General features: G+C 41.0%; 1 protein-coding gene across 1 annotated transcript in view; it reads right to left on the reverse strand.

Moving 5' to 3' along the window:
- Window positions 1-12,040: 12,040 nt before the first annotated feature.
- Window positions 12,041-20,145, reverse strand: part of LOC126354244 (sialin-like) — an 85,965-nt gene continuing 77,860 nt past the window's right edge. Inside the window, exons 9-10 of the mRNA XM_050003746.1 lie at window positions 14,862-14,982; window positions 12,041-12,233 (exon numbers count right to left, since the gene is read on the reverse strand). Coding sequence (XP_049859703.1) covers window positions 12,130-12,233; window positions 14,862-14,982 — 225 coding nt within the window. The 3' untranslated portion in view covers window positions 12,041-12,129. The remainder of the gene's footprint in view (window positions 12,234-14,861; window positions 14,983-20,145) is intronic.

A 20,145-nucleotide genomic window follows, 5' to 3' on the forward strand; every position in this document is an offset into this window, starting at 1 on the left:
CTGAATTGTTACAGTTGTCCCTGAGTTGATCAGTAATTGTAATGTCTTGAGTATTTTTGTTATGTTTCTTTCTTTCAGCAGTAAATTTTCTGCATAGTTCACTATTGTTTTTCTAGTTAAAAAGTGTCTGTTACTGGCCTACTGACAAAGAATCTATTCTCAAGGAAACATTTGGTAACACATTAACCCCTGTTCGAGGGTCACACAAGGCAGATTCTTCAGCTAGAGTGATATTCACACACATTTTTGTGGCAGTACACCAAAAATCTTCACCCGCTGTAATGCTCAGCACATTGTAATGCATAGCTACAGCCTTAACTACTTATCATAACACAGCCTAAAGATAGATTTGGTCTTTGTCATGATAGGTGGATAACATCGGAAGTTCACTGAGGCATTTTGCGGATGATGCTGTGGTATATCGAGAGGTTGTAACAATGGAAAATTGTACTGAAGTGCAGGAGGATCTGCAGCGAATTGACGCATGGTGCAGGGAATGGCAATTGAATCTCAATATAGACAAGTGTAATGTGCTGCGAATACATAGAAAGAAAGATCATTTGTCATTTAGCTACAATATAGCAGGTCAGCAACTGGAAGCAGTTAATTCCATAAATTATCAGGGAGTAAGCATTAGGACTAATTTAAAATGAAATGATCATATAAAGTTGATCGTCGGTAAAGCAGATGCCAGGCTGAGATTCATTGGAAGAACCTTAAGGAAATGCAGTCCGAAAACAAAGGAAGTAGGCTACAGTACACTTGTTCGCCCACTGCGTGAATATTGCTCACCAGCGTGGGATCCGTACCAGGTGGGGTTGATAGAAGAAATAGAGAAGATCCAACGGAGAGCAGCGCGCTTCGTTACGGGATCATTTATTAATCGCGAAAGCTTTACGGAGATGATGGATAAACTCCAGTGGAAGACTTTTCAGGAGAGACGGTCAGTAGCTCGGTATGGGGTTTTGTTGAAGTTTCTAGAACATACCTTTACCGAGGAGTCAAGCAGTATATTGCTCCCTTCCACGTACATCTCGCAAAGAGACCATGAGGATAAAATCAGAAAGGTTAGAGCCCACACAGAGGCATGCCGACAATCTTTCTTACCACGAACAATACGAGACTGGAATAGAAGGGAGAACCGATAGAGGTATTCAAAATGCCGTCCGCCACACACCGTCAGGTGGCTTGCGGACTATGGATGCAGATGTAGATAGGCAGTAGTAACACATGCCCAAATTGTACGATTAGCAGTGTTACAAAGTCCGCCGTATGAATAGGCAAGTTCAGTACAGTTGCACTACAGATTTCTTCTGGAACAATTTACAGTGATATTAAATGCAGTGACAATATGCTGTAGTACAAATGAGATTTTTTTCACTCTACGTTGCGGTAGTATTACATTCTTGACAATAACCTATGTTTGTAAGTACAGTAGAGTCTGTGATAAGATGCATTAAACGTTAAACAAATACGAAAAAACTCTGCATTCCAGTTTCGACAGCTCAATGAGCAGTATATTGTTACACTAAAATATTTTTTCTGTATGTTCAAAAAATCTTTCCCAGAAATCTGAACAGATGGTGGTTAACTTCTTGTATGTTTTATTGTATCTAACCGGAATGTTGCCTTTCATAATACAGGATGGCGCAAAATACATTTTAGACTATGTTAGTCTATGGTGGTTTAATCGTATGCTGTAAATGATTCTCCATGTGGTACTGTTGTATTGTAGTTCTGAAAATTCTAGAGCTCACTCACTGATGTCTCAATTCACGTTTCAGAATGGAAACAGTAACAATGGAACAACAGTACTGTGTTCTCACACGTTCTAGCTGCTGCTACAGTTCATCCACAAAAAGTCACTCTTTGGTGCGCAATCTGTGCACAATGCATTATTGGGCCCATTTTTATCGAGCAATCTGTCACAGAAGACAAACACAGACAAATCCTGGAACAACAATTTGCACTGGTTGCCCGACGACGCGCAATGCTCTGAAACTACCGGTTCATACAGGATGGAGCACGTCCACATTATAATGCAGACGTCTTCCATGTTCTTCATACGACGTTCAGATATCGAATAGTTGGTCTGGACAGTGGACATCTTAGGATTCATTGGACATGGTGTGGAATGACACCATTACAACTCCCATCTCTACCCATGTGAGTATTTCTTAGGGGATTATCTAAAGGACAGAAGCTTCAAAGATGTGCCTGCGACGCTCTAAGACCTTCGTACTGCAATTTCCAGAAAGATTCGTGCAGTCGAAAATGATGTTCTTCAGAAAGTTATCACAGAATTCAGCTCAAGGCTCTCCAAACTTATCGCAGCTAAAGGAAATCGCTTTGAAAACGTTCTGTATTAAATTTCAAGTTGTCCGCTATAGCATAAATATCTGAACAAGATATTATTACATCGTAGTAGACAAAAACTTTCTAACACCTATTTTGCGCCACCCTGTGGTAATGAAAACAGAACAATCACAGCATCCACACAAAAATTTAATTGGTTTGGGAAATTCTAGTAAAAAAAACTCAACGTTACATTAGTTTATCATCCATGTGACGTGAAGCTGATTTTTTTTCAAACTTTTTGTTTGAATGGCATTTTAAGGATACAAAGATGGGTCAGACAAGAAGAAAAAATTCGAGTCTGAGATTGAAATAGTCATGCAAGTTCCCTGGTTACAGAATTGGTTATTTTTTAAAACCTAACACAAACCCAAAACATCCAAAAAACATTCTTATAAAGTCGAAGCTGCATCAACGACCGAGACGATAAAAAAATAAAAATTAAATTGTAATATGGCCGAAGATTTTAACCGCAGTTACTGTTATGTGTGTGAGGACCATTTTTGACAAGCATATTTTGTAAACATTTCTTGGCATAGGATAAATCCTGGGGTTATTCCAAAGCAATTGTGACCTATACCAGCCTCTTCCTATTTATCTTACACAGAAGGCGGTGCTGGTGGTGATGGTGATACAGCAGAAGTAGTAGACTAGTAAGAGTGACTTCAAATCCAAATATAAGTGTGCGTAATAAAGGCTGCAGCGCAAGCTCTCAAATACTTGAAGAACCAACCATAGCCCTTTTTTTAGTGCACAAAGGATGGTGAAAGAGGCTTTTTGTGGACACCAATTTATGATGGTCAAAGTATTAAGATGACATTGGGATCCGGAGTTTCAAAATGTGATTCAGGTGCAACACAAGAAAGATGTGTAAATTACATCGGAATACAATTTCCAAAGTAGATAAATTGAAAAAAAAAAGCTGCAGAATAGGGGAACCAATTGAAAATCGTAAAAGAAGTATATGATGAAAGGAATATCAGTTAATTCAAGAATAGTTAAATGATATGACAAAAACATTTTAATAGCCAGTTAAGGAATATCAAGAAACCATCCACGGCAGTGTGATGGTCTATACAAGACAAGGTATTTGCTTTATATCTTTATACGCTTAATCCCCGATTGTAAAAATACTTGAATACATATTTCTCTCATGTGTCCAATTCCTCATGTCCGTGCTTTCTCAGATGCCATGTGTCACAGCACTTAATCCGGCTTTTTTAAACATGTTAACAATGAAAGTAAGTAACTTGCATAAAAATGACAAGGCAAAAGGCCCTTAAAGAACTGTGTGAAGAAAATTTGTCAAAGCCCACTATATTTCATTTTCTACTACATAATTAGCTTAATGTTATCGTTTTCGAAGAAACACATCTACTCAAAAACACAAGAAAAGCTTTGGAAGGTAATAAAATCTAATTTGAACATTACAGGGAATCAAAGTTTGACTACATTAGTATATTTTTTCTTTTTGGATAACGATAAGCGGTTAAATACTCTACCGAAACTAAAAGTAGAACACTTTAATATTCCTGATTCCTGTGTCAAAAACTAAGGTGCAGGTTGTTGCTGCACAAATGAGCCACGGAGTTGGAACAGAAATAAATGACGATTACAGCAGTTTGAAATAATTTCGAAATAAATTCACTGAATGCAAGTATCTTGGCATCACTTGCGTTAGATACAGATGTATTACCTAAGAGAAATATATGAAAATTTATGCCGGATCGGGACTCAAACCCGGATTTCCTGCTTATCGGGAACAGTCGCCTTAACCACTTCGGTTATCTGTACAAGCCTCCAGGACAGACTCAAACTTCCGTATGTCACTCTGTCTGCATCCCTATATTATTGTCATCGATACTCATCAGTTAATGCTCGCAACTCTACGCCGTATTCCCACACCAGTGAGGATGTAACTATGAGGAGACCCTCGTGTCCACTTCAGTATGTATTATTTACTTGCATCTCTGGATAAAAAGATATTAATAGTGACTGACAGCCGTCTTAAATTCTTCTGAAGTAAATTCGCTGAACGCAAATATCTTGTCATGAGCTGTGTTAGGTATAAAATTTTAGATATTAATGACATAGGAAAACTTGTGCCGGTTAGGGATCCGAACCCTGATTTCCTTCCTATCGCTAACGGTCTTCTTAACCGCTTTGGCTATCCGTGCACGCGTTCTGAAAGTGATTTAGCAGTGTGACATGTTGAAGTTTGGCTTTGTCCTGGAGGCGATCTGAGATATTCGAACTAGTTAACGTGGTCACTCGCGGTAAGTGGAAAATCTGGGTACGAGAACCGGTCCGGTACAAATTTTCGTACCTCACTAATACGTAGCATATACAGCCGATGAGAAGATATTCACACTCAGAGAATTTATTTAGAACTGACTGAAAAGTGTTTTTCTATAAAATGATAGCAGATTACATCCAAATCTGTTACTTTCTGTGGATGACCTTAAAAGAAGCTGATCTTAAATATTTACATTTAGAGGCCATCAGCCATGAAGCTCTGGGGAATGTTAGTACAAATCGAAGTTGTTTTCTGTTTGTACAACTTATGAAAACTTTTACTATGAATCATATAACTTTGCCTTTCAAATCCAAGAGCGTAAGTAATTGTGAAAATGATGATTACACTCCAGTGGTCAATTGTGTCACTTTTTTGGGAAGTAATGCTATAAACGAACATTTAAGTGAAAGCGAGCCGAGTAATTGTAATTACTCTGATATGCCTCAGCTAATTCTTACTCAGATGGTGTGACTGAGTCCTTAGAAGATCACCAGACTATATAGTGAAAAATATAGATGTACAGATGACAGTGAAATATGTAAAACCACTCTCTGCTCATTTGTTGTAACCGAGAATCATTTATTTGCATCATTCAAAGATAAGAATGAAATGTCTTCTCATCTGAAATGTGTAAGTGAAAATATTATGATTTTCCATAGGATTATCCACGATCTGCTGTGTGACTATCTAAATAGCTATATTCTTAATGCACTATGAGTTTTAAAAAATATTCTCTCTTCTCCATATAATATTCTGTAATAAACATGCAACAGAAGAGGCACTTTTAAAGATATGCACGCCAATTGTCATATATAAGTACATGAAAACCCGGAAAAATTTGAACAAACGAAAGTTTTGTGTGAAACATCCTAAAAAGAGAAAGAAATTTAAATCACTTACATAAACTTTGCATTTCACTATTCATCATATGCAAAATTACAGTAACCTCCCTACACACATATAAATGTGTGGTGTTGATAATAGTTAAACGCCGTTCCGTGCGCCGAGAACTACCAAGGTCTACTAAATGACAAAACAAAGAAGAAATAAAGGCCCCAGCTTCACTCAGCAATTAGAAAAATAGTATACTCTGCAACTGACTGCCACATTTGTGTCATATTTTATAATACACTGGCAGTATGCAAAAATAAGTTGGAGGAGGAAAGGGATTTCAGAGTACTTTTTTTTAAAAAATCTCTTCTTTAATATTGTTTCTACCATAAAAAATGCGAAGTACTCATGGAATTTTTAATGTTATAATAAGTGTATCTCTACGTAAAGAAATGTTTCTGCTGTTGGCTTAATTTTTTCTCAGTTCCAGGTGTAGCTGTCAATACATGAACTTACTGTTGAAAATCTGGTAGAGTTATGAAGTGCAATGAATGAAACACTGGTAGCAGGTATTCGTGTGTTCATTTTCAGTAGTGTACTGAACAAAGTTTAAAAAAAGAAGAAATAAATATTTTTTAGGCAGAAAAGCTGACCAATTGGGGTTTTCTTTGCATTTGTCGCCAACAAAAAATTTTACTACATTCACGCAATGTGTACTTCCTCTATCCCCAACTTGCTTCTCAGTTGATGTGGATAAGTATTTTGAGAGTTTCGTAAATTTAATTCGTTGAAAATGACTGAACGGTAGGACGATTTCAGGTGATTGATTATACATAAATATTAATCAGTAGAAATTAAAATAAATCAGTTATAGTAGGCATTAGAAAACATCCTCCTTTTGCAGTTTAGACTGTTACTTTCGGTTTTGTAAATTACATCATAGTCGCGTTTTGACTGTAAAATTATTTATTTGTACAACCGTCTTTTCAATTTTGTTCGTTGCCAAGTGGAGATAAGTGCCCTTTCCATTCGATAGTGGCCACACGAAAAAAACTGCACTATTGGGTTCCCCAAATAAATAATATTATAGTCAGAAGGCGGCCACTATGTCGTTTACAAGAACTTAATCTTTGTTTTCGATTGATATTTATTGAAAATATTACTTTGTAAAGTGAGAAAAACGGTTCCAGGAAACACATTACCGATAGACAACGAGAGCCACCCATAAAGGGTAACTGTAAAACATTATCATCCAAATCGCATACGTCGGATTTTCTCGTACTCAAAGCTAACTGCCAAGCCACTTGGAGCGCTACTGTCGTTCTATGTTTTCGTATACAGTAACACGGGCCTGCTTACTTCTTTGTGTTGTGTGGATAGTGTATCCGGAAAACTGATGTTTATGCGGTGAAATACACCAACAGGCACTGAATCCGGAGCCCACAGTTGTCGCAAGGAAAGAAGGAAATTTTATAACTATACCCGCATATGGAGATCTTCAGTTCAGTGATGATAGTTTGCTTTACTGACTGAATATATTTTCAGAGCAGTTACTTATTTTCAGTCAGTTGCAGAGTGCACAGTTTTTTCTAACTGCTGAGTGAAGCTGGGGCTGTTATTAATTCTTTGTTTTGTCATTTAGCAGTCCTTGGTAGTTGTCGGCCCTCGGAACGGCTTTACAGTGTTGAAAGCAGTTACATGCGAATTCTTGCGCCCCAGTTATGACTTTTATACTTGTAAATCAACTTTTCGACGTGATATTTATTTTAGGGATCTTATAGAGCAGTTTCGCCCGAGACATGCTGGAATAATGTACACTCCTGGAAATTGAAATAAGAACACCGTGAATTCATTGTCCCAGGAAGGGCAAACTTTATTGACACATTCCTGGGGTCAGATACATCACATGATCACACTGACAGAACCACAGGCACATAGACACAGGCAACAGAGCATGCACAATGTCGGCACTAGTACAGCGTATATCCACCTTTCGCAGCAATGCAGGCTGCTATTCTCCCATGGAGACGATCGTAGAGATGCTGGATGTAGTCCTGTGGAACAGCTTGCCATGCCATTTCCACCTGGCGCCTCAGTTGGACCAGCGTTCGTGCTGGACGTGCAGACCACGTGAGACGACGCTTCATCCAGTCCCAAACATGCTCAATGGGGGACAGATCCGGAGATATTGCTGGCCAGGGTAGTTGACTTACACCTTCTAGAGCACGTTGGGTGGCATGGGATACATGCGGACGTGCATTGTCCTGTTGGAACAGCAAGTTCCCTTGCCGGTCTAGGAATGGTAGAACGATGGGTTCGATGACGGTTTGGATGTACCGTGCACTATTCAGTGTCCCCTCGACGATCACCAGATGTGTACGGCCAGTGTAGGAGATCGCTCCCCACACCATGATGCCGGGTGTTGGCCCTGTGTGCCTCAGTCGTATGCAGTCCTGATTGTGGCGCTCACCTGCTCGGCGCCAAACACGCATACGACCATCATTGGCACCAAGGCAGAAGCGACTCTCATCGCTGAAGACGACACGTCTCCATTCGTCCCTCCATTCACGCCTGTCGCGACACCACTGAAGGCGGGCTGCACGATGTTGGGGCTTGAGCGGAAGACGGCTTAACGGTGAGCGGGACCGTAGCCCAGCTTCATGGAGACGGTTGCGAATGGTCCTCGCCGATACCCCAGGAGCAACAGTGTCCCTAATTTGCTGGGAAGTGGCGGTGCGGTCCCCTACGGCACTGCGTCCCCTACGGTCTTGGCGTGCATCCGTGCGTCGCTGCGGTCCGGTCCCAGGTCGACGGGCACGTGCACCTTCCGCCGACCACTGGCGACGACATCGATGTACTGTGGAGACCTCACGCCCCACGTGTTGAGCAATTCGGCGGTACGTCCACCCGGCCTCCCGCATGCCCACTATACGCCCTCGCTCAAAGTCCGTCAACTGCACATACGGTTCACGTCCACGCTGTCGCGGCATGCTACCAGTGTTAAAGACTGCGATGGAGCTCCGTATGCCACGGCAAACTGGCTGACACTGACGGCGGCGATGCACAAATGCTGCGCAGCTAGCGCCATTCGACGGCCAACACCGCGGTTCCTGGTGTGTCCGCTGTGCCGTGCGTGTGATCATTGCTTGTACAGCCCTCTCGCAGTGTCCGGAGCAAGTATGGTGGGTCTGACACACCGGTGTCAATGTGTTCTTTTTTCCATTTCCAGGAGTGTAATTTATCTGAACTAGAGCGCTTGGGATTCATCCATTAATTTGTTGAGAAACGGAGGCGTAACACGGCAGTACGACCGTAACCTGACGACCAACTCATCCAGCTGCCGTTCAGGTAACGCCAAATGTTCTGATGTCGTATCATCATCTGATAGAAAATCTTTATTTATTATTGTGTGTGAGTTTCTCTTGCTTCTGGAACAGCGACTGAAGGTCCAACATCCTCATAGAACAACCAAGATAGAACAGTTTTAGCACGATTTTCCACTCATTTCAGTCTGTCGCATTACCTGAGTAACAAGTTTCTTATCTCTGTAATTGAGAGGTTTATTCAATAATCTGTTTATTTGAATCCATCTATGACTTTATTTACGTAGCTTTGTAGTTTTCTCACTTGTGCCTAATTTCTGTTGATAATTTCATTATAATTGTGGTGACTAAGCGAGAGACAAAGATTAGCAACGCCTGCAGGTATGATGGATAGCTGATAGCTGGAACAGGATAGGAAGCGAGAAGGTGCCCGCCGGCCGCGGTGGTCTCGCGGTTGTAGGCGCTCAGTCCGGAACCGCGGGATTGCTACGGTCGCAGGTTCGAATCCTGCCTCGGGCATGGATGTGTGTGATGTCCTGAGGTTAGTTAGGTTTAATTAGTTCTAAGTTCTAGGCGACTGATGACCACAGATGTTAAGTCGCATAGTGCTCAGAGCCATTTGATAAGGTGCCCATTTTAGAAAGAAATGGTAGCAGTGAGTGGAGATCCATTACAAAAATGAATTTCCTTCTTAAACATTATTTTTTGTATCTGGTCAGCATGTAAATCTGCAATTTTTACCTAAGACTAAAATTTCTCATTTATCCTTTGCATTGTTCAATCACAGCTCGTCAGATGTTATGGTGACTTTCTGTTTTCACCTACGAAAAATAGCAACATACTATGTTCTTTTTACCTTAATGAATAGGAATGACAAAGGCAATAATCACATTCCTGCAAGAGAGGTAAACGTATCTTTGTGAAAAATAGTGAATTTTGTCGTGTGATGCAATGAATTATGTTGCTGATATTCAGTTTACTCAAATTATGGTACGTTACATTCGCAAAGGACATGCGAGAGAATATCAACGCAAGATAAGTTTTTGAAATGGAAGTCTTTAGACGCTTATTACGTTTCAGTTGAGTATAGTAAAATAAAATAATGGTTTGAAGAAAGAAAAAGTGAATAAATGTGAGTGTATTGTTTGCAAATCCATCCCACAATGACAGCTCATTTGGATATAATTACTGCATGTACACGCAATGTGCTCACGTAAAGTAGTACAAAGATAGAGGATTCCGGCAACTGTGTTTGGAATTCTTATATTTTAAAGTTATAAATTTCTGAAATTATCCACACGAAATCTATAAAGTTCAAGAACAAACAGTTGCAAAATAATATTGAAATAACACAAGATTTTCACAAGAATTTCGTTTATAAAATATGTATCAGCACTTTTATAGCTTATTGACTCTAAACAGTAACAAAATTTTTATTCATTTTACAAAATGGGCTATATTTTCATAAAATTTCTTGAAATCCCTGACAATATCGGGAAATATTATTTGAATAACACTGTTTCTGAAATTAAATACTTCGTCATACTGTTACCATTGTTACAACATTAAAACATATTTTGATGTTATTATTCAATTCACAGTGAAATCGATGGTTATAAGTTAATATTTTAAGTAACAATTTTGAAAATAAATATAATACTACCAATAGATGATTGTCTACATAAACATTTTTGAAAGTGTGGAGCTTTCAGAACGCTTTATTCAATTGGTAGGAATACCTCAACGAAAAAGTTCTTATTTTGCAAAGTATGAAAAGACTGCAATCCAGATTTCATACAGGAACACAAATAGGTAAAGAAAGGAAAATAGAGCATCAATATTTCCTTTTTCGTCACCTTGTGGAAGAGCCCACACTGATTACGAAAGTTCTATTCATCATCGATTACTTGTAACTCATAATCGTAGTGAAATTCGTGCACTTTTTCACAATTACATTAAGTATTAGATAATGTCGTTGCAATCTTATGGCCATCTGACTGCACTCATATTAACATTTCACTGTGGCCGAGCGGTTCTAGGCGCTTCAGTCCGGAACCGCGCGACTGCTACGGTCGCAGGTTCGAATCCTGCCTCGGGCATGGATGTGTGTGATGTCCTTAGGTTAGTTAGGTTTAAGTAGTTCTAAGTTCTAGGGGACTGATGACCTCCGATGTTAAGTCCCATAGTGCTCAGAACCATTTTTATTAACATATTAACATTTTCGGAAGACACTGCTTGTACTAGTGAAGATAGCCATTTCTGTGGGAGTGATTGACTATGCTCAGGTTTATATTTTTCAAAAAGACTTTTTTCGTTTTTCGACAGTGGGATACATCAGCACAAATATGTAGGGTATGCACTTTATTTACAGAGGACAGAAAGTTCAACGAAGTGACCATATCGCTCAAGATAAAGTCAATGGAAACTATGATCACAACTGTATTGCAGACGACAACTCTTGCTCTTCAGTTATGATAAAGTCCGTATGTTAGCGGCAGATAGTTTCAAAGGTGGTCGTAGCCGATGCCACTGTAACTGATGGTAAACAGCTTCATCCGACAGCCGTAACTGCGTTTCTCGAAATCACCTCTTTCAAAGCTGAATGTTGTGACCAACTGGCGATAGCAGTTGTGCCATTGATTCAAGTTCTGCTGGCCTTGGAAAGGCGATGACTGGAACGTCGAGGGTGTAATCTGATTTATTTTGAATGTCAATGTATCAGCTGACAACATCGATGACAGTAGTGTGACGGTGCATGATAACTGTGTTCATGAAACGATGGTGACAAAAACACTTGTAACACTTTGTAATGAAATGTCCATCGATAATTGTCCTTAGAATTGTGGTAATCACACTGAGCGCAGAGTTGCAAGGTCGTTAATATTGTTGTCTGAGTCACGCCAGTACTGAAGTCATTGATTCTAAATAAGAAAGAATCACGTCTATTATAAAATGTTATTTACGTATTGCCATCAAACGTTTGCCAGTGTGGTTGTAAATGGAAATACTGGATGTGACGTTGAAGGACTGTGATGATACACACTTTTTGGGCTGGGTGCGACTAATGAAACGCCGTCAGAAGATACTTAATAAAGTATAGTGTGCAGATTAATTGGTTCTTTCGGTGTAGTTCATGGATGTGCAGAAGGCCTTTGTTTCACAACAGACAACACAATTTCCCAAGCGTTTCAGATTTTTGATTGACCAGGAAATATGTTATCGTCTAATCTTAGTATGTGCAAGACTTGTAAATCTGTGTATTGGCCGTGACCATATACACCATTCTGTATGTAATACAAAAGCGTCTAGGTAACAAACTACGTGCTACGGATCTAGAGACCTCTGTCCACCAGGCTGAATGCCGTCGTTGTCGTTGTCAAAAGCGACGTTGTCAACACCTCTCTCATGATGTACTTTGGTTTCAATATCTGAAACAGAAAAAGAAAGAACGTCAATTGCTGGCATTTCCTCTAGGTGAATCACTAACTATTGCCACCAAGAATAACTCCGAAAGTATGATAGGAGCTGATAAGTTTGTGGAACTAAAGTTACATGGGACAACGGGGGCCGTAATATGACGTTGGCTTTTTGTTGCTACGTCGGGTCGCTTCGGAGACATGAAGGTCAACTTTTTTTTTTTTTTTTTAAGCGGGATGCTCTTGTTTGGTACCTATTTTCTCATAGCGGCTATCGAGACGAATCTAATGATGTGTAACAGTAAGGCCACGAAGGTCACAAACGTGGCATGAATGTCCATTTACAGAAGGTGTTCGAAGTGATGACCATTGGTATCAATGCAGTGCTACAATCTTCTTATCATGGATTGAGTGGTATTCTTTATTATATTGGTGTGTATCGAAGCACATGCTCTGACAATTCTCACTCGCATATCTTCAGTTGTAGCTGGAACGTCTTTATAAACAATCTCTTTTACGAATCCCCACAAGAAAAAAGTCCAGAGGCGTCAAGTCTGGCGAACAAGCCGGTCACGACACATCTCCTCCGCGTCCAATCCAACGATTTGGGAATTGTCTGTGCAACCCATTTCTAGCCATCAGCGAAAAATGTGGCTGACACCCGTCTTGTTGATACTACATTCTGTTCCCTCTTCCTAAAGGTGTTTCTTCCAGTAATAGACCTAATGTTTCTTGCAGGAATGTGGTGTACTTCCTACCATTATGATTTCCTTCGATGAAGTAGAGCCTATAATTCTGTCCTCCAGAATCCCACGCCATACGTTCACCGACCACGGTTTTTGATGTGCAACTTTCCGCAGCCAACATCGATTTTCAGTTGCCCAATAATGCATGTTATGCAAATTAACTTTTCCATGGTTCGTGAATGTAGCCTCGTCAGTAAATAAAATCAAATTAAGAAATGTGTCATCCCTCTGAATCTGAAGTTGATCCCATCGGCAGAATTCAATAAGACGCACACAATCCGTACCAGTTAATTCTTGGTGGAGACTGATATGGTGAGGATGATATTTATGGCAACGCAGAACACGAACAACACTACTCTGGCTCATGCCACATTCCTTTGCGATTTGACACGAACTAACACAAGGATCTCGAACCACAGTGGCAAGAGTACCGATTTCCGTTTCATCCTTAGTAACTTTACTTTCTCGAATATGTTTCCGATGCATTGAAGATCCAGTTGTTCTCAATTTATTATACACATATTTAAATGTACGAGGTGTAGGGTGAGTACGTTGAGGATATCTTTCAAGGTATAAGTCTGTAGCTCTCACTGAATTTCGTTGGCGTTCTCCGTAAATGAGAAGCATATCGACTCGTTCTTCGAAGGAATACATCATTCATATTCGCTTGATTCAATGATACTAGTCTTACCGTTCCTATTAACGTCGTATTGCGAAACCGGCGAATGGTGTTTACATGTCAATGGCACGTTAAATGGATACGCTGTATTTGGCGAATATTTACTATTTGCACGATATACAAGAGAGAATTTTCAGAGCATGCGCTTCGATAAGTGCCGAAGTGATAAGGAATGCCACTGAATCCATGATAAGAAGATTGCAGCATTGCATTGATATCAATGGTCATCACTTCCAACACCTTCTGTAAATGGACGTTCATGCCAGCTTTTTGACCTTCGTTGACCTTCAAAGACCCTACTGTTACACATCATTGTATTCGTCTAGATAGCCGCTATCAGAAAGAAGTACCAGACTATAATGTCCATTTATAAAAACAAAGTGGACCTTTATATCTCTGCCGCGACATCATCTAGCAACAAAAAAACCAACGTCATATTATGGCCCCCGTTGTCCCATGCAATATTTGTCCCACAAACTTTTCAGCTACTATCATACTTTCGGAGTTATTCCAGGTGGCAATAGTTAGTGACTCACCCTGTATATTATATACAATGCTCAATGAATTGTGATTAAATGCTGTTCTTTGAAGGAACTAGCAAGATAAACCATTAAACAGAATGTTTATCAATATCATATGATAGCTGATCGTACCCACAAAATCACGCAATATGAATACTTTAATTTCGAACACGTTTTCTTGTCTCACACCTATGTTGACACCATGCAGGAAGTTTTTCATTGGTTGTTCGAAACCTTTTTTTTCTGTTATTAGGTAATAAGTCTTTCAGCTGGTAGAATGTTGTCCTCCATCGTTTGTTACGTTGTATAAATCTTTTCCTCTCCATGTGACATTCTCTATAATATGTTTTGCATATTTTGGTCTCTAGCCCTACTATTTTTTCCTCTTCTGTTCATTTCAGATTCATATAAATAATTGAAAGTAACAATATACACATATATATTAACTGCTTGCATTTGTTGACAGACTGTCAAATATATAGGTATAGTTGCCGAGAGACTGTCAAATGTGTAGATATAGTTGCAGAGAAATATTTTTGGTTATTGGGGATGTAGCCTATCGATTTCAGTGAGCTGTATTCTGAGACGTGTTAGAGTGATGCCAGGGGCAAGATTTTTGTGGTGATTGGTGCAAAAGTGACGGTTTGTCTACAATCTTTGGCTTCTCACAAGTGACGTTGGACGGTAGACCAACCTGAGGCAGGCTCGTTCCAAGGCTGCACCTCGTCAGTCGTGAAGACGGCGTAGATGAGGTATCCGACAACAGCCAGCCCCGCTGACAGGTAGAAGACGGAGTTCCAGGCTGAGCGTGATTGCTGTGAACACCACAAAGATGTCAGACAGTAAACGGGATAAAACTGCACGTGTCTAAAAGAGTATTATCATATACAAAGGCAAAATGAAACTTCTTTCTCATTAGAAATGTAAGTAATGATTTGTCATTCCTTTAGAAGTGCATACTGTGTCCAAATACATTGTCAGATGGCATATTTTGGTGACAAAATTTAGAGCCAGGGTAGCTTAGTCGAAGGAGCCGAAGGTTTCCATGTGCAATGCTCACGACAAGTCTCTCCGTAACTGAGGACCATTTCACAAAAGTCAACATCTACAAAAAAAAATAAAAAAAAAATCAGGAAACACGTGTTATTAAATTACTTTAACAGTAGACGTTGCTGATGTCTTACAAAATTATATTTGACAAATAAATTCTAGATACATAATACAACGATGGGAATATATTTCTATGAGCTTTCAGTCGTAAATAAAAAATATGTAAAAATCATGAATTTTTCGCAAAACAGAACTTCTACAGATTAATTATTTAACCTATTGAACAAATAATAATTCAATAAACTGGTTCATTACAGTGCTGTACTTAATTACTTTCATTTTCATGTTCACCGCAACACACTAGGGTCTTCTCATAGACCCCTCTGGCTTCTTCTTGTATGAAAAAAATCTCTTTAGTTTCTTCACATCGTCAGCTCTTTTGACATTGACATAATTTCTAGGTTTTGATCAATTTCTAGGTTATCAATCAATGTCCTTGAAACCATCTTCACTTCAACAGTGATCGGAGAGGAAAAATGTGTTGTTTCGGCTTTGCAGGTGGCACTCTCTTGGTTTTTTTAATGAATAAGAACTCTAGCATCAGACATTTAGAATGGTAGCTTCTCTTTTGTTAATCCGTTCGCAGTGCTCTAGAAATCGTGCATACAGTATGGCAGTCACCGCTCGGAACCATGCAGATACCACGGTTGCTCAGAACCGCATGATAGTGTGATGTTAAGGTTATGGTTATAAATTATCTCAGTTCCTTTTTGATGGTGTAAAATATCCTAGCAGCGGGCACGTAACTGTGACCCTTGAGTGGGAAGTAATGATCTACTTTGTCGAAAACTAGTGTCTACCACACGCAGTAGATGTTCACTTTTGGTAAACTCGTTTTTGTAGATGTTGACTTTAGAAACACTTGAAACACTTCACGGTTTGTATAGAAGATGAAACAGGCAAATAGTAGCTTTTCATAAAATCCATGTACTAAAATCAATTCGTCTCATTTAGAAGCACACGAATACATCTTTTACGCGTTATTGCAAATTTTGAAGTTGTTAAGTTCTGTGGATACGATCCTCAATTGGGGCCCGTTCTGTGCGCATGGCGCTTATTGTAGTGTTCAGATAAAACCGAGTTACTGTACAAATTGCGAGTGTTTACGGTTATAGCAAAATGGCTCTGAGCACGATGGGACTTAACATCTGAGGTCATCAGTCCCCTAGAACTTAGAACTACTTAAACCTAACTAACCTAAGGACATCACACACATCCAAGCCCGAGGCAGGATTCGAACCTGCTACCGTAGCGGTCACGCGGTTCCAGACTGAAGCGCCTAGAACCGCAAGGCCACACCGGACGGCTACGGTTATAGCAGACACATGCCGTGAAGGCACCACGAAGTACCTTGCCATGTAACATTGCTGCTAGTTAGCTTGCTCAGACTTTCACATTTGTACTTTATCAAATGTTCTATGTCGTGAGACATACTGAAGAAATGTTTTTGCAGGGATTTGTAACACACGACGCATCTGATACATACAGAAGTGTGTATCCCCAATGAGATCCATAAATATACACATATCGCGCTTCACTCGCATTTTTTTTTTACTTATCCCCAACACATGAACACAAATTTCTATATTTTTCACGCCGGCTGGAGTGGCCGAGCGGTTCTAGGCGCTACAGTCTGGAACCGCACGACCGCTACGGTCGCAGGTTCGAACCCTGCCCCGGGCATGTATGAGTGTGATGTCCTTAGGTTAGTTAGGTTTAAGTAATTCTAAGTTCTAGGGGACTGATGACCTCAGATTTTAAGTCCCATAGTGCTCAGAGCCATTTGAACCGTTTTATATTTTTCACTATGGAACTCCTACTTCCCTTCACTGTTTCCTCCTTGGACAGCACGTCAGCATTTCTGAGAGCAGAGTTGCGATGTATCAATACCGCGGTTGCAGATGACCAGATACTTTCTGGCAGCTTAAAACAGTATGCCGGACCGGCACTCGAAACTGGAACCTTCGCCTTTCGCGAGCAAGTGCTCTTCCGACTGAGCTATTCAGGCACGACTTCCAAACCCCCCGTCCGTCGCACCCACAGCTTTACTGCCAGCAGGACCTCAGCTCCCACGTTCCAAACTTCACAGAAGCTCTACGTCTCGCTGCACTAGTATTCGTGGAAGAAAAGATATTGTGGAGGCGTGGCTTAAGCCACAGCCTGAGGGACTGCTTCCAGAATGAATTTTCACTCTGCAGCAAAGTGCGTGGCAACGGCAAAGGTCCCAGGTTCGAGTCACGGTTTCGCACACAGTTTCAGTCTGCCTGTAAGTTTCAGATCAGCGCACACTCGGCTGTTGGGTGGTAACTTATTCTAGGTGCTTTCAGTGGATGAGGAATCTGGAGAACTTGCTGGCCAGGACAACAGCCGAGTAACTTTTGCATCTTATACTGCGGACTGTGGATGAGGAGTAACAGGTGGATTCCAAATTCCTAGATTTCTGTAAAGTGTTTGACACGCTGCCGACTGTTAACGAAGGCACAAGCATACAGAACAAGTTCCCAGACAGGTGAGTATCCCGAAGATTTCTTAAGTAGCAGAACCCAGTATGTTATCCTCGACGGCAAGTGTTCATCAGAGACAAAGGTATCGTCAGGAGTAGCCTAGGGAAGTGTGATTCGTCCGCTGTTGTTTTCTGTATACGTAAACGATCTGGCGCACAGGGTAAGCAGCAGTCTGTGCATGTTTGCTAATGATACTGTGGTGTACGGGAAGGTGTTGGTGTTGAGTGACTCTAGGAGGATACAGGATGACTTAGAGGAAATTTCTAGTTGGTATGATGAATGGCAGTTAGCTCTAAATGCAGATGAGTGTTAGTTAATGCAGGTGAGATGGAAAAACGAACTCATAATGTTTGGGCAGTAGTAGTGTGCTGACTGACACAGGCACGTCGGTTAAATAGCTGGGCGTAAAAAAAGGCGATATGGAATGAAATGAGCTTGTAAGGACTGCAGTAGGGAAGACGAATGGTCGACTTCGGTTTATTAGGAGAATTTTAGGAAAGTATGGTTCATCTGAAAGGGAGAGGGCATATGGGGCGCTAGTGTGACCTGTTGTTGAGTATTGTTCGACTGTCTGGTATCCGCATCAAGTCGAATTAAAGGAAGATCTCGAAGCAACTCAGAGGTGGGCTGCTAGATTGTTCACCGGTATGTTCGAACAACTTGCAAGTATTATGGCGATGCTTCCTGGTGGGAGGCACTATTCAGAAAATTTAGAGAAACGGCATTTACAGGTGACTGCAGAACGATTCTACTGCCGCCAACGTACATTTCACGTGAGGACCAGGAAGATAAGATACGAGAAATTAGGGCTCATATGGAGGCATCTAGACCGTCGCTTTTCCCTCACTCTATCTGCGAGTGGAACAAGAAAGGAAACGACTAATAGTGGTACAGGTTACCCTCCGCTAACCACCGTAGGTGGCTTGCGGAGCATGGATGTAGATGTAGATGTAGATGTAGAGGTAGAGGTAGAGGTAGTTCGGTACAGTATGGGCAACAAGCAGCATTGCGTTATCTTTTTGAAAGACCTAAATGATAGGGCGCAGCCAACGGCTCCCGCGTCCGGCCATTCGGATTTACGTTTTCCGTGATTTCCTGAATTGCTCCAGGCAAATGCCGGGATGGTTCCTTTGAAAGGGCACGGCCGACTTCCTTATCCATCCTTTCCCAATACGATGATGAGACAGATGATCTCGCTGTTTGGTCTCCTCCCCAAACAATCAGAACATTTCCCCCCCCCCCCTTCCCCAACGGCCTTACACATTAGAAGTATAACAGCTGCTGTCCATCGATAAAATGGGGGCCAATTATCCTTTCTCCCATAATGCCGCACCATACATTAATCCGCAGAGGTCGATGATGTTCCACTAGTCGCAGCCATCGTGGATTTTCCGTCGCCCAATAGTGCATATTATGCCGATTTGCGTTACGGCTTTTGGTGAATGACGCTTCGTCGCTAAATAGAACGCGTGCAAAAAATCTGTCATCGTCCCGTAATTTCTCTTGTGCCCAGTGGCAGAACTGTACACCACGTTCAAAGTCGTCGTCATGAACTCCTGGGGCATAGAAATATGGTAGGGGTGCAATCAATGTTGATGTAGCATTCTCAACACCGACGTTTTTGAGATTGCCGATTCTCACGCAATTTGTCTGCTAGTGATGTGTGGATTAGCCGCAACAGCAGCTAAAACACCTACTTGGATTCAAATGGCTCTGAACACTATGGGACTTAACAGCTGTGGTCATCATTCCCCTAGAACTTGGAACTACTTAAACCTAACTAACATAAAGACATTACACACATCCATGCCCGAGGCAGGATTCGAACCTGCGACCGTAGCAGTCGCACGGTTCCGGACTGCGCGCCTAGAACCGCGAGACCACCGCACCTACTTGGGCGTCATCATTTTTTGCAGCTCGTGGTTGACGTTTCACACGTGGCTGAACACTTCCTGTTTCCTTAAATAACGTAACTATCCGGCGAACGGTCCGGACACTTGGATGATGTCGTCCAGGATACCGAGCAGCATACATAGCACACGACCGTTGGGCATTTTGATCACAATAGCCATACATCAACACGATATCGACCTTTTCCGCAATTGGTAAACGGTCCATTTTAACACGGGTAATGTATCACGAAGCAAATAGCGTCCGCACTGGCGGAATGTTCGTGATACCACGTACTTATACGCTTGCGACTGTTACCGTGTCATCTGTCACAAAGCGGTAAAAGTGGTCCAACTAAAACATTCATGTTTCTTTACGTACTACACGAATATGTAATAAAAAAAGGAGGTTCCTACTTTAAAAAAAACGCAGTTGATATCCGTTTGACCTATGGCAGCGCCATCTAGCGGGCCA

The sequence above is a fragment of the Schistocerca gregaria genome, chromosome 3 (assembly GCF_023897955.1).
Source record: "Schistocerca gregaria isolate iqSchGreg1 chromosome 3, iqSchGreg1.2, whole genome shotgun sequence".
Lineage (NCBI taxonomy): Eukaryota > Metazoa > Arthropoda > Insecta > Orthoptera > Acrididae > Schistocerca > Schistocerca gregaria.